At 45.4% G+C, this 21,731-nt stretch overlaps 2 protein-coding genes across 2 annotated transcripts in view; one reads left to right on the top strand and one right to left on the bottom strand.

Moving 5' to 3' along the window:
• Nucleotides 1-642: 642 nt before the first annotated feature.
• LOC139050836 (uncharacterized) lies at nt 643-10,901 on the bottom strand. Its single transcript, XM_070527624.1, has 6 exons — nt 10,776-10,901; nt 9,613-9,694; nt 8,874-9,023; nt 6,621-6,884; nt 930-1,051; nt 643-675 (listed from the first exon to the last, which is right to left on the bottom strand). The coding sequence occupies exons 2-6, from the start codon at nt 9,692-9,694 to the stop codon at nt 643-645; spliced, it is 651 nt and encodes a 216-aa protein (XP_070383725.1). The 5' UTR covers nt 10,776-10,901.
• Nucleotides 10,902-15,218: 4,317 nt separating this feature from the next.
• The window catches only part of LOC139050266 (uncharacterized), a 22,547-nt gene continuing 16,034 nt past the window's right edge, over nt 15,219-21,731 (top strand). The window contains exon 1 of the mRNA XM_070526469.1: nt 15,219-15,252. The gene's annotated coding sequence lies outside the window, so the exon portion shown is untranslated. The remainder of the gene's footprint in view (nt 15,253-21,731) is intronic.

Genomic DNA, 21,731 nt, shown 5'->3' with positions numbered 1-21,731 from the left:
TGGAGTGTTAAATTCTCTTTCGTTTGACATCCTCTTAAAGTGTGAAATGTTGAATTCTCGACTCAGCTTATGAGTTTGTTACCAAGTATATTATTCGCAGCCGCAAGGGTTCTCATTCGTTTAGTTATAGCACTTGATGCGGTACTGGCGGTGGTGTACTGTAGTTGCAGACGAGTCTATAGCCTGTTGATTGAGGCCGGCGATTACTCCCCATTAGCTTCGCTTGCACTATAGGTGGGGCAATTACCGCACGTCCCACAAACAGGTATCTCTAAATAAAGTGAGAAGACGTGAAGCTTCCTAGCGGGTTATAGCAGACCCCTTGGAAAACACAAGGTGAGAATTGTATATTGCACATGATAGGCATTGACATATGGTGCCTCACTCCACTTTTGTAAAGCTGTGCACGCCGCAAAACGTCAAACATTAAGCACTGTTGAACAACATAGCCTGTGCATTACCTCGGTTTCTATGTAATGGTAAACAAGGCCTGCGCGTTTATTACGCTTCACGCTGTTGCAACGTTACTCGCAGCGATGAACCGAAGGTTGTGGAAAATAACTTGTGGTGCCTGCTACAGATACTCTGAAAGTTGATTCGTTTTGCTCTTAGAAATGACCAACGATATCAGACATTCGTGTGTCAGAGGAATGCTTGAAAGTCATCGTGCACTTCCTGCATCGTGTTGGCCAAAAAGAAGCAGGCATTCGGCTCACGGGCTTACTAGGCAGCATGGCATAACACGTGCCCCGGCTTTCTGGCCTGTACCATCAAACAACGAAGCACTTGTCACTGCAGAAGGCCTGAAACTCTCGCCCTAGGAAAAGAATAAAACTATGGGTTTCTTATTGTTAGTCATGGTTCAGGAGCAACGCATAGGTTTTCATAATTAAGAAAACCATCTATGTAGTAAGGTTGAAAAGACATACCGATGGGCTTCCACACTGTATCATGCTGATCTTGATTCGCCACCTCCTTGGGCGCTTGCCTCCTCGGCTAATAACGCTGAGCACGACTGGGTTGCCGGACTGTCGACCCATGTCAACGTACACTGCAGGAATGGAGACTTATTAGTTTTATATGTTTCGTATTATATTTTATTCGGTACGTGATTGACCCAGTATGCACGTTCAGGAACTAGTTCTCGCGAATACCACTATACTGCTGAATCAAACAGACCGGTTTCGAATTGAAGGCTAACAATTTCAAGCAATGTTTAAACGCCTGTTGCTGCGAGGAACGAAGGTATTGTCCCCCGTATTTCTGGTATTCAGTATTGCCAGCGATAAATTTGTGTTGTACAAAAAGTGTCTTGCTCGAGCTTTCAACGAATGCAAGTTCTACAACGGTCAAAAAAAGAGCACATAATTGTGTTCCTAGAACTCAGGCTGAAATGTAGTAGGCCAATCATTATATATATATATATATATATATAGTCATATAATGAGAAGCCAACAAACACTCACACCAAGTACAACATAGGGGAAATTGCATGTGCTTAATAAATGAAATAAAGTAATGATAAATTAAAGGAAATTAAAGTGGATGAAAAAACAACTTGCCGCAGGTGGGAACCGAACCCACAACCTTCGCATGTCGCGTGCGATGCTCTACCAATTGAGCTACCGCGGCGGCGTTTCCCCATCCACTTTCTTGGGTATTTATGTGTACTAGTAGAACCCTGGGAGTGTTAGCCAGCGCCCCCACTCACAGACCTTGGCGGCGGACGTGGAACGTCTTTTTTGCCGCAGGCGTCACGAGAACGTGATCTTTTCGGGTGAAGGCAACTGGTCAATAAACCCACATATGCTACCTGAAGGCATCAATGTTGCCGGATTCGAGACCCTCGTTATGTAATAAACGAGAAGGAAGGGGGTTAACCGAGGGACCCGATATTTATTAGTCATATAATGAGAAGCCAACAAACACTCACACCAAGTACAACATAGGGGAAATTGCATGTGCTTAATAAATGAAATAAAGTAATGATAAATTAAAGGAAATTAAAGTGGATGAAAAAACAACTTGCCGCAGGTGGGAACCGAACCCACAACCTTCGCATGTCGCGTGCGATGCTCTACCAATTGAGCTACCGCGGCGGCGTTTCCCCATCCACTTTCTTGGGTATTTATGTGTACTAGTAGAACCCTGGGAGTGTTAGCCAGCGCCCCCACTCACAGACCTTGGCGGCGGACGTGGAACGTCTTTTTTGCCGCAGGCGTCACGAGAACGTGATCTTTTCGGGTGAAGGCAACTGGTCAATAAACCCACATATGCTACCTGAAGGCATCAATGTTGCCGGATTCGAGACCCTCGTTATGTAATAAACGAGAAGGAAGGGGGTTAACCGAGGGACCCGATATTTATTAGTCATATAATGAGAAGCCAACAAACACTCACACCAAGTACAACATAGGGGAAATTGCATGTGCTTAATAAATGAAATAAAGTAATGATAAATTAAAGGAAATTAAAGTGGATGAAAAAACAACTTGCCGCAGGTGGGAACCGAACCCACAACCTTCGCATGTCGCGTGCGATGCTCTACCAATTGAGCTACCGCGGCGGCGTTTCCCCATCCACTTTCTTGGGTATTTATGTGTACTAGTAGAACCCTGGGAGTGTTAGCCAGCGCCCCCACTCACAGACCTTGGCGGCTGCGGCAAAAAAGACGTTCCACGTCCGCCGCCAAGGTCTGTGAGTGGGGGCGCTGGCTAACACTCCCAGGGTTCTACTAGTACACATAAATACCCAAGAAAGTGGATGGGGAAACGCCGCCGCGGTAGCTCAATTGGTAGAGCATCGCACGCGACATGCGAAGGTTGTGGGTTCGGTTCCCACCTGCGGCAAGTTGTTTTTTCATCCACTTTAATTTCCTTTAATTTATCATTACTTTATTTCATTTATTAAGCACATGCAATTTCCCCTATGTTGTACTTGGTGTGAGTGTTTGTTGGCTTCTCATTATATGACTAATAAATATCGGGTCCCTCGGTTAACCCCCTTCCTTCTCGTTTATTACATAACGAGGGTCTCGAATCCGGCAACATTGATGCCTTCAGGTAGCATATGTGGGTTTATTGACCAGTTGCCTTCACCCGAAAAGATCACGTTCTCGTGACGCCTGCGGCAAAAAAGACGTTCCACGTCCGCCGCCAAGGTCTGTGAGTGGGGGCGCTGGCTAACACTCCCAGGGTTCTACTAGTACACATAAATACCCAAGAAAGTGGATGGGGAAACGCCGCCGCGGTAGCTCAATTGGTAGAGCATCGCACGCGACATGCGAAGGTTGTGGGTTCGGTTCCCACCTGCGGCAAGTTGTTTTTTCATCCACTTTAATTTCCTTTAATTTATCATTACTTTATTTCATTTATTAAGCACATGCAATTTCCCCTATGTTGTACTTGGTGTGAGTGTTTGTTGGCTTCTCATTATATGACTAATAAATATCGGGTCCCTCGGTTAACCCCCTTCCTTCTCGTTTATTACATAACGAGGGTCTCGAATCCGGCAACATTGATGCCTTCAGGTAGCATATGTGGGTTTATTGACCAGTTGCCTTCACCCGAAAAGATCACGTTCTCGTGACGCCTGCGGCAAAAAAGACGTTCCACGTCCGCCGCCAAGGTCTGTGAGTGGGGGCGCTGGCTAACACTCCCAGGGTTCTACTAGTACACATAAATACCCAAGAAAGTGGATGGGGAAACGCCGCCGCGGTAGCTCAATTGGTAGAGCATCGCACGCGACATGCGAAGGTTGTGGGTTCGGTTCCCACCTGCGGCAAGTTGTTTTTTCATCCACTTTAATTTCCTTTAATTTATCATTACTTTATTTCATTTATTAAGCACATGCAATTTCCCCTATGTTGTACTTGGTGTGAGTGTTTGTTGGCTTCTCATTATATGACTAATAAATATCGGGTCCCTCGGTTAACCCCCTTCCTTCTCGTTTATTACATAACGAGGGTCTCGAATCCGGCAACATTGATGCCTTCAGGTAGCATATGTGGGTTTATTGACCAGTTGCCTTCACCCGAAAAGATCACGTTCTCGTGACGCCTGCGGCAAAAAAGACGTTCCACGTCCGCCGCCAAGGTCTGTGAGTGGGGGCGCTGGCTAACACTCCCAGGGTTCTACTAGTACACATAAATACCCAAGAAAGTGGATGGGGAAACGCCGCCGCGGTAGCTCAATTGGTAGAGCATCGCACGCGACATGCGAAGGTTGTGGGTTCGGTTCCCACCTGCGGCAAGTTGTTTTTTCATCCACTTTAATTTCCTTTAATTTATCATTACTTTATTTCATTTATTAAGCACATGCAATTTCCCCTATGTTGTACTTGGTGTGAGTGTTTGTTGGCTTCTCATTATATGACTAATAAATATCGGGTCCCTCGGTTAACCCCCTTCCTTCTCGTTTATTACATAACGAGGGTCTCGAATCCGGCAACATTGATGCCTTCAGGTAGCATATGTGGGTTTATTGACCAGTTGCCTTCACCCGAAAAGATCACGTTCTCGTGACGCCTGCGGCAAAAAAGACGTTCCACGTCCGCCGCCAAGGTCTGTGAGTGGGGGCGCTGGCTAACACTCCCAGGGTTCTACTAGTACACATAAATACCCAAGAAAGTGGATGGGGAAACGCCGCCGCGGTAGCTCAATTGGTAGAGCATCGCACGCGACATGCGAAGGTTGTGGGTTCGGTTCCCACCTGCGGCAAGTTGTTTTTTCATCCACTTTAATTTCCTTTAATTTATCATTACTTTATTTCATTTATTAAGCACATGCAATTTCCCCTATGTTGTACTTGGTGTGAGTGTTTGTTGGCTTCTCATTATATGACTAATAAATATCGGGTCCCTCGGTTAACCCCCTTCCTTCTCGTTTATTACATAACGAGGGTCTCGAATCCGGCAACATTGATGCCTTCAGGTAGCATATGTGGGTTTATTGACCAGTTGCCTTCACCCGAAAAGATCACGTTCTCGTGACGCCTGCGGCAAAAAAGACGTTCCACGTCCGCCGCCAAGGTCTGTGAGTGGGGGCGCTGGCTAACACTCCCAGGGTTCTACTAGTACACATAAATACCCAAGAAAGTGGATGGGGAAACGCCGCCGCGGTAGCTCAATTGGTAGAGCATCGCACGCGACATGCGAAGGTTGTGGGTTCGGTTCCCACCTGCGGCAAGTTGTTTTTTCATCCACTTTAATTTCCTTTAATTTATCATTACTTTATTTCATTTATTAAGCACATGCAATTTCCCCTATGTTGTACTTGGTGTGAGTGTTTGTTGGCTTCTCATTATATGACTAATAAATATCGGGTCCCTCGGTTAACCCCCTTCCTTCTCGTTTATATATATATATATATATATATACACGCTATTTTTATTGGTTCTTATCGTCACATCAAGGCTACGTGCTCACACACTTTTGTTTTCTGGCGACAAGTGAGGATATTACTCAACAGGAACGGGGCTTGCAGCAAGCGACACTGATTGTGTCACGCAAGCACAAGTCTGTTTTCATCTAAGTCTGTTCATAGACTTGTTCTAGACCTAATGTGCAGTCTTAACAATGAAAATGAAGCACAGTTCACACTGTTGAAATCTGCAAACTGGCTCCCAAGAATCTTGTCTTCGAAGAAAACTAGCAGCGAAGTAGACAAGACTGCCCCGTTCCGTGAGTGGTACCTTAATGACAGCGCCGTCAGTCATAGTTTTAGAACTGATTTGCACACCATCGTAAACATTGTGCAGCAAAGCACTGTTTTAGGAAGCAGATCTTCATGAAAGTCGGCGTAAGTTATGAGGAGCCGTTACAAGAGTTGCCAAAAATAGTAAAGGCTGATGACACATGCTTGTTGTGTGTTTTGATCCGCTTTCATTCCTTAATGTTACAATGTGAAAAAAACGCCTTTTTCTGGTGGCAGGTCCTCGCTATAGAACAACCACTCAGGAATGCATCGTTTCTCCTCTTCAGCATAGGCATCGGATGTACATGCTTGGCTATTTTGGTTTCATTGTAGAATTCTCCTTTGAAGTAGCAAGTAAATTTGTTGCAGAAGTCGTGTCTGATTACTATTGTGAGTATTCTATAGCCTTTCAGTGTCGCGGTGCGCAATGACACGGTTCAGAAGTTTGTGTTTATTGTGACTATATCTACGAAGTTAATGGCGATTCCGACGCTCATTACATGACTAATTGTCCGCGACAGTGATTAAGGGATGATACGTGTGTTCCAAATTTAAAATACTGTGCACCTCTTGTTAATGCATGATTAATTGTACCTCCAACCTATTAAGTCTGATGTTTAATTTAGGTCATAAAAATCAAATTTTATGCTACCTGACTGTGACATGCTGAAACCATTGCGAGAAGGACACTAGGTTACAACCTTTTTTGTGTGTGTCGACAATGTAATGTGGTTGTAGAGTATCGGCACAGCATCGTATTACAGCCACATGGCTCTTGGTTTAATCCCAACTATTCAAAATGATTCCTTTCTTTCAATTTGGTACAGCTTCTAGCCCAAGTATCTAGCTATATTCAACAAACGGGTAGGGTGGTGGAAAAGAATGGTATCACATTTAAACACACATGACAGCAGCTTGTTCAACTCACGGTGTTGGCCATTGTTTTCACCGCAGAGCTGGGGCAGATTCTCTCCCACAGTGCTGCGGACCATGAATGAGTCGACGTTGCACAGACCCTGCTCATCAGGAGGCGCCAGGCTGAACTCGAGGAAGTCCAAGCGCAGCTGGCAGATGTCTGGCGTCTTGGTGATGGTCACCTCGCAGGTGCCCGTGCCAACCTCGCCGCTAGGGTAACTTGGGTTGACGAACTCAGTCTCGTTGACACTGCTCACCATGTTGCACGTGAAGCTCACTGTGGGAACAAGTGAGGGCAGAAGTGAGGCCAGGGCCAAGGATCGTGAGCTCGCCTCTGTTTAGTTCAAGCCTACTCCCAGTGATTTGTGTGAGAGGCTGTTCCATCTGTGCAGCCATGAACAATATTTGACGGAATAGCAAGGTCGTATTTAAGCGTTCAGTGGTCGTGATGTGTAGATTCCAATCTCACATGTTAGGACGTCACAACTAGCTTTCGTGTTGAACATTTAAGTCACATTGAACACTTTTTTTTGCAGGCATGTGCATGTTTAGTCGCGTGGCATTTTGAAAACAATTTAGGTGTTCCATATTATATCACTGCAGGGGGTCCCTATTACCACTGAACCAATGACTTCGAAATAACACAAGTCTAAAGAGTGATGATGTCACACCACTGAACTACCAATCAAATCAAAGTGGAGGACGCTGGTAAACAAGCAGTGGCCCGTACCGCATGTGTTTATTATCACCAGTGGACCAATGCCTTCAGGATAACACATGATCTGAAAAGTGCGTAGTCATATTATCACACCATTGAACCGCCAGCCCATAAAATAAAGGTGGGTGACGTCGGCAAACAAGCAGTGACCGTTAACTCACGTGTTAATCCTTTGGACAGCGGCTGCTTCACAAATGAAGACATCAGCCTTCAGCATCGACGTCATGGCTTATGACGTTCAGCTTTGTGCTATCTCATGTCTCGTGACTTTCTTCTCTTTGCCATCTACAAGACTTTGTAGAAACTCTCCTTCCTTCTTCACCTTACGCTTGGGACTGCGAAGCTATCCGACCTGCGACCAATTCGGTGTATGCAATGCTAAGTTGAAGTGCTATCCATGTGCTATTAATGTTCGCTGAAACGCATTAGTGGCAAACAGGCCCAAAGATTGTGTGTTCGGTCTGTAAATTACTTGCCGCATTCTCGTAATCCTATGTGGACCGTTCGTACCATCTGCCGACGTAAGAGCCTTCCCTGTATTTCTGTAGCTGTCATTTCCCAAAGCTTCCGCTGAAGGGAGCGTTAACGCGGTTTCTGAAATACCCTGCTGGTCAATATTCATATATTTTCCCTCCTACTACCAGTTCGTAATTATGAATAACAACGACAAAGCAAGAAAATATGCCATGTGGGAAATTATAGCTCGAAATAACAAATACGAACAAGGTAAACAGTTGCAAACAGAACAGCAAAGTTGAAGGGTTAAAGAATCACGTTTTTTTTTAAAGATTTGTGAGAAACATGTCAGGTAATAAATATCAGTGCAAAATAAGTTATGCACAGATTGGGCTGCCATAAATACCAGTTGTGCGTGATTGCGAAATTAAGAGATGCATAAGATGATCGCCGGTGTAGTGATATTATCTTTTCGTCTTGTCAATTTGTTCGCATGGATGCGTAACAACTAAGGCTGTATTTTTATTTTGTATTGCTTTCTTGACCTATCATGGTCTGTTAATCTGCCATCAACGCAAAGTCTACAGATAACGTCAGCGCTTTGGTAGTGGCTGAAATTAAGTTTGCTAAATAAGAAGGAAAAATTTGATACCTATCTGTTTACTTGAAAACTGCGCTGTCCTAGGTAGCGAATTTGTCTTGTTGCCTTTTGTATACCGTTTTGCGCGTATGTGATCTTTCTTCGCCTCCTTGTTATAAGTAAGTTTTCTCAGTTTTCTTTTGATCGACAGGACATGGCGATTAAAATGAGCGACAGTGTAACGTGGGACTCCGTAATAGTTTTCACCACATGTGATACATTGACGCTCACGCAAAGCACGGCTCACTCGCTTTCGCATTCCTCTTCCAATGAAACGCAGACCCCACTGCCTCGGTGATCGAACCTACATCCAGCTTAGCTATGCACGAGACTTCAAAATTTATCAAAAGGAAGCGTTTGCTCTAAAAAAAAGGCAACAGGGACACCTGAGGCTTGTGACTGTAACCGGACTTCTAACTAAATATTTTGGTACTACGATGTGCAACACTCACCTCGGCAGCAGACACCGTAGCCTTCGGCGCAGCGTCCTATGTCCGTTCCCTGTTTGGCGCCGCATTCCTGCTCTGTGACGCATGTTCCATTCTGGCCATATTTACCTTCACAGGCTTGGTTTCGGTACCGAAGGAATGTGAAATATCCACCTGTGAAAAACGATAGTCGCCCATTTTGAATTGGCTCTCTGCGAGGAACGTTACAGGGACATACTACAGTCGCTTCCTTCCGATGTGTGCTTTGTGTGTGATCGTCTTGCACCGTTTCACTGTCAATGTCAAGATGTCACGTTGGCGACACAGTCACTTTAGGTGGACTTATTGGCCGGAACTGGAATGTGCTAGCCGGAACTAGGCCGCATTCGCACAGTGATTCCCACGCTGGATCAGTTCGTAAGAAGAAATGCCAGCTATTAATGACAACATATTATTAACAAGAGCAGCCGGACAACGACAAGCAGCTCTTACGAGTGAAAAGCTTTGAGAATTCAGCCCTCAATTTTCTATTCTCAAACTTTTTTTTCACTCCTTAGTTTCCCTAATATAGTCAACGGCCAGTGCAGACGTATCCGTTTGGCATCGGATGTTTAAAATTTAGTATTTTGTGGCTATATTTTTCTCAAGAGGAGTGGATTTCGGCATTTAGTAAAACGTATGCTGATTTAGTGAGCATATTTGTAAGTATGATATTGAAATGTCGCGAAGTGCAAGTCCATGTACAACTACGTGAGGTACTTACTTAACTGTGGCCTTGACGTCTGTGCCTCGGCGAGGTCCAGCAACGCAATGCCCACGAGGAGTGCCCATAGAATTCTCGGCATCTGGAAATAACACGTCATTACGTATCCGTACGGGTTGTGACAGATGATGATGAAGGACCAATACTTCACAACTTCTAGCATCTACAGACTATGACTACAGTCTGCAACTAAGTGAAAGATGGAAATTACTCAGAACGGGACAGTATGTTTGCTTACTAACTTGAAATACTCTACAAGTAGTCCTATATTAGAGTGCTCGTGAAGTGCTATGTTGAAGTACAACCACACCAGTGACTTCAGACTTCAGCTTCGCTACTACTGCACGTCTTGGTTTGCTGGTGCGGGATAAAGTGCTCCTATTAGTTTGCTAAGAAAAAGATATTGAATCCTGTTGTTTTAGCAGCACTGATTATTGGTTTCTCATTCGCATGTACACATTGTCTCAATTTGACACGACCATGTAAACAGGTATCTGCAGAATCTTTCCTTCGGCACACTGTAGAGTAGATTTATTTGTTGATTTTCCAGGAAATAATGTAACTTGGATTGGGAAAATACTGTGATAAAGCCGGTTCTTATTTTATAATTGAGTAACTATATTGAGACCATTCCCACGAAGAAACTAAATGAAGCGGATCGGGAAAACTGAAGCTCTGGATTTGATACTACTTGGCAAAGAAGCTGATGCATGACAGTTAGGCACACGAAAGCAGTCGGTAGTGCAAGGTACTTGATGAGATCTGACATGACTGGACCAAGAATACGTCAGCATTACTCAAACATATGCCAGTCCCAACTATGCCTTCAGCGAAACGCGAGACATCATCACGTGCTCAATTATTTACTCGCTGAACGGTCAGCACTGAGGCGGAAGATAGTTACATAATAGATTGCATGAGGACGATATCCGAATGTATCACTTTTTTGTTATGCAAATGTGGACACCTGTTTCTGTGACACACGGATCACTCGGCGGCCTATTAGATTCACAATGACCCACCACAGGCCCGCGATTAAGTCCACGCAACAAAATTAATGGTATCTCATCTCGTTCAGACCGGGCACCGTAGGTCCGTGACAGCCCTCGAGCTACGTGTCACGTCATCGTACCCAAAGCAAGTCACCGTGAAAGAAGTCTCACCTTGCGTGTCGGGTGGGCTGAATCCAGTCTGGGCGCTGCAGACCAGACTGAGGCGGCCGGCGAGTCAAGGTGGTCGTTTTAAGGCCGCAGCTTCGTTCTCTGGCACTGCCTTCTCCCGGAAGCCAACCGCAGGAGAGCAGGTCAAAGAGCCGAAACGTTGCTTTGCCTTGCGTTTCTTTTCTTTTTATTTTTTTATCTTCTTCCTCTCGCCACCGCTGCCGCCGCAGAGGGCAAGAAGATTTCACGGTCAACGATCCTGCACGTCCTCCCATTTCCTTCCTTCCTTCCTCCCTCAGCCCCGCCGGGTGCTGTTTTGGTTTGGTGTTTCGCTTTGGTATGGTGTTTGCGTTTTGTATGCTTTCCATTGGGTGTTTTTTTTTATGGCGCAGTTTAAAGATCACCTTTTTTTTCTTAGGCGAGCCTGCCCCATTAGCCCGCCTGTTCGCTATATACAACGTCTTTTGTATAAAGAAAAACGTCGTTGATTACATTCAATCAGAGATATTGAAATAGCAAATAGCAGAGGCAGCAAACATTCGGTTGATTGCGTCTTGGAAGACTGATAAATATTCTTCTTTTCGTTCACAGCGATGCACAAAGCAAAACTAAATGTCCTGGAAACAGAAATCCGAAGTTCAACAGACGTTTAGGATTTTTTTATCTTATTTTAAAATGTAAACTTTAATACAAACTTTATGGTTAGCGTAACTCTAGTGTTTCTAAAATTCGCGTGCTACGGCAAAGATACTAAATTCGAAAGAAAAAGTTCCGCACAGAACAAGAATATTGGAAGATTGAGCTAATTGTACGTAAGACGGCAATGTTATTGATCAGATGAACAAGGGAAACACATTCCCCCCATGTGCTCTCTTTCCAGTAATTTCAGGAGATTGTGTGAGATGTCATTCAAGACCTGTATAACAATACGGTGTTAATGAATGGGGCGTGTATTGGGAAAATGGGTGTTTTAGATTAAATAAACTCCCTTTTGAAGAGGAACAATAATATATATCCTTCAGTGAAACCCACCCAAAAGCTCCTGCAATATTTTCTCTGGTTATTTGTGCATTGCTTGGGGATTGTATGTTAGTTGAGTTGGTGTTTCAATTTTGTTGTACGGATTATTTGTGCGCAATATTTTGCAATATTTGTGGTAGCCGCGTTGGTGTTTGAATCGTCTTTGGCCGTGTCACTATATGCACTTCCCGAAGCCGTTGGTGTTTATGTTTAATATGTTGCACAGGTGTAGAATACAAGCAGTGATAGCATTCTCCTCAGACACACGTTCGAGAATGAACTTGTAACGAATGATGGATTACTAATCGATGATTTAATCGATTACTTTGTCCAATGAATGCAGCACTTGTGGCGAAAGTGCTTTGGCATGACGGTCCTTCCATTTTGCGTTGGAAACAAGCACAACCTGAACGGTAATCAACAGGGCCCCACGTGTGTTTTGTCAGTAGAATTGCACCGGCATGCCATTGAACAGCTTGAATTCGCGTTCTTCGGCTGAGGAAAATGCCGGGAGAGATTGAGCAAGTAGCAGTGATTCTTTCGCAGTGAGCTATGCATGATTGTATGATCATGGCTGGACGGCGATGCACCAGTGTCAACGATGTATTCACTACATTTCATATAGATGTCCACATTCGGTATGCGAAAAAATAAAGGATAACCAGAGGATTGCGGCACCATTTGGTGCCATTTCCGCGTCTCTATTGTTGATTCAGCTGTTGCCAGATGACGTTGAATATTTTCAGCACATTCTAACTATTCATTGGTGCTGTACTTCAAATCAGAAGTGCAGGCGAGCCCAGAAATGGATTCAGAGGGCTGTTGGAAGGACAGCGCTTGGGGCGAATGGAAAATCCAAAAAAAAAAATCAGTGCAGAAAGGCATGGCCTGGGTGTCCTCCAAACAAAGTTTGGTAGGGAGATCAGAGCAAAATCTGATTCGAAAGACAACGGCAAATATTGCTCTAAATGGGTAGACAGTGCCAAAGAAAAAGGCGTTCAGTGCCAAATCAGCGACGCAGAAAGAGCACACTGGATGGGAGCAACAAAGATGAAGCCAGCTATGTAACAGTATCGAGCAGCGAAAGAAGATTGATGCCGTATCCATATGTAGATGACTGGCGACGTAATGCGATTAGCAATCTTTCCTGCGATGGGCGTAGAATTGGCGATAATGTGCCTTATATGTTATGATGAATATTGTATTCTCGCTCCATATCCCCATGATATCCGCGATTCATGAAACCTTAATTATGGGCACGTCAGCAGACGCACGAACTGACAGTATTGCTACCGACCACAACACCGAATGATGCCTTGACACAGTACATATTGCTGTAACCACTGCCCCCGCTTGCAACTCTGTAGCAAACCCCACTTTCTCTACTCTCCTACAGCCGCAACTTCGTTGCAGTGGCTTTCCATCAAGCGGCCACCCTCGACGCGGAGTCGTCTGTAGCGGTTGTGGCACGAGCGCTTTAACATATTTCAGGCTACATACACATTGTGTCACCTTGTCACATCCATCCTGGGAGGTCGGCCAGGAATAGGCACATAGCATTGTCGCATGCGTAGTACCAAGGTTGTCTGTTCGGGTCCGCATACCCAGTGGTCCACGTTCGCTCGGCAAGGTCAGCCCATGCCTTGTGGCCCAAGCTAGAAGAAAGCTTGGTGCACTGTGTATGTGAAAAATTTAAGTACCGCAAACTGAGTTACGTTCCCCAAAAATGCTAATCGCATTGTTAGAAAATCGCAAGGGAACATTTTTATCGGATTTCTTTAAAATTCATTGCTCTACTGTTCAGAGACAGATCAGGGTATAATATAACGCCTGTAGATTAACGCGATTCACGCATCGCGTGTGGAAATGGTGCCGAAACGATTGAGCATATTCAATCAGAAGGTTGCAGTATTCACCCAGCGATAAATGTGGAGTCAGTTGGCTTGACCGAGGCGCTAGGCTTTATGCATAGTCCGGGAAACATAAACGGAACTGCTGTGGAGACTAGTAAAAAAAAAGCGGATGCAAGAGTGGTGGTGCAAAGCAAGTGAAAGCACGCACTCAGGCGAATTTTATACTGGGAGTAATGCAGCTTAGTGCATGAACATATGCAAAATTTAGATGTACCAGAACGTTTTAAAGAAAGAGCTTGATTGCATATGTCAGTCCCGTTACAAAGAAGATGCCCGTATCACCATCGTCATCACCAGGACAGAGTTCAGAGCATACACCGAAATCTAGTTGGAGGAGTCGAGGAAGAGTTTCGAGCCGAGGCTGGTTTGAGAATACCGTGGCAAGTACTCAGGTAAATACCAAAAGAAAGAATATCCAGGCTTCTTTTTTAGACATGCCTGTTACCACATGCCGGTACTTATATAATATATGCTGGCACTTCAGCGCTGCCAAAATAGAGCATGCAGCGCCTTCGGCTTCTCCTTCTCGGTTTTCTGGATGCTTGGATGGACACCCCCAACCCTCACTCCCCCCTCTCATAAGGCTAGACTGGATCGGCCCTTGGGCTGAATACAGTGAACTTGCAGATTTCTTGGTTATCGGTAAGCTGTCGTTAATAATTTAGGAATACGTTCCAACTGCCACGACTGGACCACGACTGTGGTCTAACACGAGCTCTGATATGTTTGTCCCTTTGGTGTTTGTTCACGCATCTGCAAGTTTTTCAGCAAAAACGACAAGCCAATCAGCCCATCAATATCTCCTCAACGTCTCCAACTCATTTTTCTTGGGCCACATATGTTCTGCTTCTTTTTATTCCTTTCCACTACTTGGCCTAGACAAAGCGTACTCCTCCACTGCTCTCTAAAGGCTGGAAGTTACCACACTAACTTTTTGCTAGTAGAAGAAAACTTATCTCTCGCGCGGAAGAAATGTACTGCTCCAGATTCTGTTTTTCTACTTGTTTTCAATTTTCGGTCCGTCCTTAAAGTCGTGTCCGGCAGACCAGACCTTGGCCTTCTTCACCAACCGTCATTGTGGTGGCGGTGGCCAGGCGTGAACCTAGCGTGCGCGAAAAAAACATGCGTTCTTGCAACCAGCGCACGGCTGACCGCAAAGACGAGGACTTCGCACGCCTGACGAGAACAATGGCACGTCGTCGCTTCTCGCCATCTTTTGCGTGCCCGCACGTTCTGTCGTCGGAAACCCTCGGGTACCGCTTGGTCTTGGGTCTCTGGCATCTCGCCAGGAAGGACGTTATTCTAAGATCTCTGGGCCCAGGGCTAGATACCCTGTGGCTATGACGCCGCGCCATTCTTTTGAGCGCGCATCGTCCTAAACGAGTGACCTTTCTTTGTCATGTGGTTTCGGTGCTCCTACATTGCGCTACTGGTGGAATTTTCGGCGTGGGTTCTGTCTTCGTGTTCGGATGCCTACCGGCTGAGTCTCGGACTGCACGATGACCAGCCGAGGACCAGTGCACCGACCTGGAGCAAGAATAGCCGCTGTAAGCGTAAGCTGCGTGGGCTTTTGACGTTTGTTCGAAGCGTTGCCGCGTGAAACAGGTGCTTTGCTCAAATGTACTGGCCAAAGAAAAAAACAAAAATGTCAGCCCTCCAAGAGGAGCGCGAAGCTACAAGGGAAACCCAACACGTGTTTTTCGGAAAGAAAGCTTGGCGGTTGATAAATTTGTCCTGGGTCGGCGAATGGACCCGGGATCAACGCTTTTCCGGGCCGTGTCACTTTTCCGCCTGAGCGAACCAGGGATCAACGCCGAAATAATGAACAACTTGAATCACGGGGAAACGGTGGTCCCGGGTGCGATGCCGGGAACGATGGAAGTTTCCCGGTTCCCAGAAAATGCTGCCAAGTGAGTTACGCTGGTGCATTGCAGTGAAGTTTGACAGATAACCGAAGAGGCAATGTAAAACACCCCGGAACATAGGCGCCGACCACAGGGCCCGAGCCTCCTCCAGCGTTTTCCGGGGGGCATGGCTCTGGCCTATATATATATATATATATATATATATATATATATATATATATATATATATAGCCCGAGCCCCCTCCAGCGTTTTCCGGGGGGCAGGGCTCTGTCCCCCGGAAAACGCTGGAAGAGGCTCGGGCTATATATATATATATATATATATATATATATATATATATATATAGGCCGTAGTGGGGCCCTCCATATTAATTTCGACCAACTGAGGTTCTTTAACGTGCGCCTAAACCTAAGTACACGGGTGTTTTTGCATTTCGCCCCGATCTAAACGCGGCCGCCGTGGCCAGGATTCCAACCCGCGACCTATAGTGGTTAGCAGCGCAACGCCGTAACCACTAAGCCATCGCGGTGGGTCATGAAATGCTGAAACTCTAGAATGCGGAATTCAAATCCGTTTCTTCCTTTTTAAAGAAAGTTTCCTCTGCGTAATTCTCCTGGGTTTGGCGTGTCGTGGTGTGTCACATCGAGTCAACGAGGCCGATCCCCGATACATTATGTATTAAATAAACTGGGTTGGTCCCAGAGAGATGTGGGACTTGGTTTACCGATTCTGACACCAGTGCACGATGTGGTCTCTAGCAAGGGCTTTAATGTGGTTTGTAGCATGGGTCTATCACTGCGGTCAAAGGCATGGGGGCGAGCACGACAATACATAGCATTACAGTCGCCCAGGTGCTGTACGACGACTTATCTTCTTGGCCTCTCCTCCAGGTAAGGCATCAGTGCTTCACTTATTATACATAGCATAGCTACTTCGGGAGGGAGGTCTCCTAAACAACTGAGGTGCGGAGAGGGACAGAACGAAGAACAGCCTTGTCAGCTTGAAGGTGCTTGGAGAGAAAGCACTCGGTGTAGTGCCACTGCTTTATACATTGTAAATGATGTTTGTGTAGTTCAGAGTGACCCTAAATAACGCGTCCCGATAGGAAGTTGCAATAGACCATGTCATTTCAAATGGTGTAGATGCGTCAAACATCACATTTCATACTTTCCAATAGACAGCAGCCGTACTTGTTATACTATACCTCAACTGCGAGACCAGCCGCACTTTGTTATTCAAATTGTGATGGAAGTCGCAGAGAGGCTTCGTGCCCCCCAGTCCCCGCGGAAGAAATAGAGCGCACATTTTTTACTGCAATTTTACTGCAGTTGCCTCAACACAGCAAAAGCAACAAGCTTGCGCAGCTTTACGCTGCTCGATTTTTAAAGTGTACATAGTGGAAGGGTTCCTGAATATTCTCTATAGTATAAGCTGTCCGACTCACGTGGTTACAAAAACTGAACTACCTGGGCAAGGCCTGTCGACGCGTCAAGCAACACTGACCTAGCCAGACCGTGCGCGGCGTTACGGCAGTCACCTAGATGACGTCACATGCTAAACGGTGCAACTCAATATTCTCAGTGCTATCAGGAAAAAAAGTGGCCCCAGATGCTCATTTAAATATGAAATAAGTACTCCTACGTTTAAAGAAAAATCAGTTTCATGCATGCTCACATTTTGACCATGTAGGTTACAAGTATTCATCTTTCCCGCGTAAGATCTTGATAATTCGTGAATCCACCAATAGAAGCCGTCATTAGCGGTGATTGTAGCTCCAATTAGCGGGAGAAAACGTGATATCTCTTTAGAAAGAATGATTACTTCATAGACACATAAAAGCCGATTGCAGTTCGGTGCCCTCTATATATGTACAGCCTGAAATATGCGCGTACAGTGCACTGTATAGCTATACAAGATTTACGAAACAGTGGTCTACTAAGGGAACTTTATTGGTATACTAGCAACAGCGTCATACATGACCGTAACTTGGAAAAGCGTTCGCAATAGTATTTACAGGTTTAAAATTCAGTGCCCTTCCACTCTCTGAAAAAGGATGACCAGTGAAGCTGTTAATGTGGGCCGCTTAATGGCGAACTGCACTTCCGCCGTGGGTCGGCCCACGGGATCGGCCCACGTATAAGGAGTGCTTAACGCCTGCTTCACCTCCGCCCCTGCAGTGGTCGGTCCGGCATTGCACTATCTTCGGGATCAGCCTATGTTTAGGGAGTGTTCAACGCCTGCTTCACCTCCGCCACTGGTCGACCTGGCATTGCACTATCTTCGGTATCGGCCTATGTATGGGGAGTGTTCAACGCCTGCTTCACCTCTGCCACTGATCGGCCCGGCATTGCACTATCTTCGGGATCAGCCTAAGTATGAGCAATTGTTTGCCTATATGTCCACGGAGCCGCCAGAATCTAGCCGTAAACAGCTTTGCCGTAAAAAGAATTTTTCACTCCGTCCACACTAGGTCGCTGAGCATCACAGATTTCGGATTCCATCGAATGGCACTGGACACTGAAAACTTACAGAGCAGCTTTAGCACAACAAATTTACCATACACTATCTTGCACAACCGTCGCTTCTGCCCAAGGACAAAATGGCCATTTTTTCTTCATATATATTTTTTGGCATGAAAAAAATAAAACCAGTCCTGCAGAAGAGCAACAATTTTATTGCGCGCGCATGTTCTTTAACCTACTATTTGACGACACACAAAATTTTGCCAATACAACTTAGAGAGCACTAAACGAAACATTTAAATGAGTGCTTTGAGAGCAAGCCGTGTGTGTGTGGGGGGGGGGGGGGGGGCAGGGGGTGTTTCGTGTCTCCTTGCTAGCTCGATTTTAGCACTGCGACGCCGACAAGCCCAAAAATCATAGTATTCATGTGAATGACCATCGCTTTTCAAAATTTCAAGCAGCAACGGCAGCTTGGCCCTCCGTGTAATCAAGAACGTGCACAGCAGCCAAATATACACATTAGGGCCGTATTTTCGAACAATATATTTTTCGGGCTAATAGAGAGTTCATACCGTGGAGTGGCTTTAGCTTTGCGGGGCACATGATACCTTGCCATAATACTTAACCAGTAAGGGACCCGCCGTGGTTGCTCAGTGGCTATGGTGTTAGGCTGCTGAGCACGAGGTCGCGGGATCGAATCCCGGCCACGGCGGCCGCATTTCGATGGGGGCGAAATGCGAAAACACCCGTGTACTTAGATTTAGGTGCACGTTAAAGAACCCCAGGTGGTCAAAATTTCCGGAGTCCCCCACTACGGCGTGCCTCATAATCAGAAAGTGGTTTTGGCACGTAAAACCCCATATATTATTATTAACCAGTAAGGCCCACTGCGCATGCGCGCCTTGTACCCCTGACTACCGCGGCATGCACGTTACCGTGGTTGCGTTGCAACATGGCGGCGCACAGACGAGCCCAGACCGCGCGCTTCGATTCGAATCCACTCTTGCGTTCTACTCTCGGTCGAGACAGCAAGAAATAGATGGTAAAATCAGTCATCCCTCAGATCCATTTCGCGTTAAGGACAAAGTATTGGCACTTATCGTTATTCTTTGAAATCAGCTGTTTGTTTTGACGCTGCGAGGCCTAGAGAGACAGCAGCCGAGCACGGAAAATGCTCTACCTATACCTATTCTATACCTATAGCAGATGGCGCAGCCAAGGCTGTAACAACATTAGCGCTGGTAATGCGCTGACGATAGGGAGCGCTTGAGAATCCAATTACTTCATGCATCCGTACTCGTCTTGGTTCATTCATTCATTCATTCATTCATTCATTCATTCATTCATTCATTCATTCATCAATTCTTTATTTACAACATATTTTACAAAACACAAAAGCATTACTGGACGTTAAAGCTTAAAGCTTAGAGGCTTTGACGTTGCGCTGCTAAGCAGGAGGTCGCTGGATAAAATCCCGACCGTGGCGGCCGCATGTCGATGGGGGTTAAATTTCCTAGTTTTCCCAAGCGCCGTGAATATTTTAAACACTTTACTACTATCTGTTAGAACTAAAAAAATTGACTCGGTAGGAGGCCTCAAATAGTCATGAAAAAGGATTGCGGGAACTCTGAGGAAGAGAAGTGAAATACTCGTTAAAAAAATTGCCATGGTTGAACGCGGTTAAACTAAACTTGTAGAGCGATAGCACGGTTTTCCTTGTTTTGGGAAAGGATTCACACGCTACTCGGCATCGTCACCAACTACCGCATCTTATAATTGCAGCGCAAGACAACACACAGGCGCTGCTCGGCGCGGCAGCAGCAGCGGGCGAATTTAACTTTCGTGCTTCCTCTCTCTTCAACGCGAATGAAGCGTCGAAAGCACAGTGCGTAAATACGAAGCTATCAGCACTCGGCGCACTTTGTAAACATCGCAGATCGCTTTGAACATATGGGCGTCCACGTGGCGGACGCAGCAGCCGCCGGTAGGGACAGGTTAAGTCACACTTTGACCTTGGCTGAGCTTGAAGGTCAGTTTTACGGAACCAGGCGCTTTCTGCGTTTGTACCTGGAGTAGTCCAGCTATCGCTCTAAAACGTTTCCTAACATTTCTCCGCCTAAAGTATTGTTGTCAATAGTCAACTCTTTCAAATTGGTAGTCGAATTCCCATAAAACCTAACCGAATAAATTTGCTGCCATATATGTTTACTATTCGTGATATCATCAAACATGTTAGACAAGTAGTCTCGTTTAGTGCTTCGAAGTGTTTTGTTTAGAAGAATTCTGATTTGTTAAAGGCCTGCAATACATCCAGATTTCTATTCTTTCGAAATATATTGCGCAGTTTATTATTTTTTTTCGTTTATCACTTTCAACAAGTGTGGCGTCATCTACCGCTTGCGTGCGCGTCTCTGTTCCACAATACTATTGCAGGCGGAAATCGAAACTCTGCGGATGTATATGTAACTGCCTCCGAACTAGCGGCCGGTTTCAATAACAGCCACAAAATATCGTTAATACTTTGTCCTCAGCGTGAGGTGAGAGTAAGCGATGGCTGATAACGAAAAATTGTTAGGCGTGACCGTAAAAGACAGGATGAGAGCCGTTTCGATCAGAGAGAGAAAACGAGGATAGCCGATGCTCTAGTTGTCATTAGGGGGGAAAAATGTAGCTGGGCAGGTCATGCAATGCGCGTAGGGCTACCTGGGGTTTTCGGCCACCTGGGGATTTTTTAATATGCGCCTAAATACGAATACACGAGCGTTCTTGCATTTGCCTCCGTAGAAACGCGGCTGCCGCTAAAGGGAATCGAACCCAGGTCCTTGTGCTTAGCAGCTCAACGCCACAGCCGCTGAACCACCGCGGTGGGTCAATCGATTGATAGAATTTGGATAATAAATTAGGCTAATTGTTGTCATCGAATATGCTGGGACGAAAAATGTGGTTAAGAATCTCTAAGCTAAGACTCCGCGATCTTTACCCATATGTGAGAATGGTGCAATTTATACAAGTCCATGTTGTAATCATCATCGATGAATAGATGGCCAATAGATAAACTCAAGACGAACACTTACAACAGCGTACATCATTGCCGTCTTGTTCAATAGATGAAAAACTTTCTTTCGCGAAATATTGTTTATTTTTTAGACCATAAGGCTAAATTTCCAAACGTTCTTTTGTGAAACGAAGCTTCCTTTGCATGTGCCTAAGTGACCAGATGAAGATGTTACTTGCTACGGGATTATTGCCCTGGGATATGTCCTGAACAGTACCAGCTTTCTCGCAGTCTCTGGTAATCAAGAATGGCATAATTTAAATTTTGTTTTGAAAAATCGATGCTGGGTCTTGTGTGCCTAGAGAGCGGTACATCTCCGAGTGCTCTTTCCCTGCAGCCTTAAGGGACGCTAACGAAAAAAAAAATATTTCAGCTGTACTAGCACACTTTCCTTGCACAATAGTGGTCGCTGGTACAATGAGAAGAGGCTTGCTAAGCCATACTGTAAACTAACAATACACCCGCAAGAGTGCTTTGTGTCTATGACTCACACCCTTAATTTGCACCCTCATGGGTGCAAGGGTGTGAATTAATTATAGACAGAAAGCACCCTTTTCCAGCAATTTGTTGTGAAACAGCCAAAATCTGAACTTAGCAAGTTTCAAGAACTTCCATTGAGGCTGCCACAAAAGCGCAAATAAAG

The sequence above is a fragment of the Dermacentor albipictus genome, chromosome 10 (assembly GCF_038994185.2).
Source record: "Dermacentor albipictus isolate Rhodes 1998 colony chromosome 10, USDA_Dalb.pri_finalv2, whole genome shotgun sequence".
Lineage (NCBI taxonomy): Eukaryota > Metazoa > Arthropoda > Arachnida > Ixodida > Ixodidae > Dermacentor > Dermacentor albipictus.
This window is presented reverse-complemented; position numbering and strand designations above follow the sequence as displayed.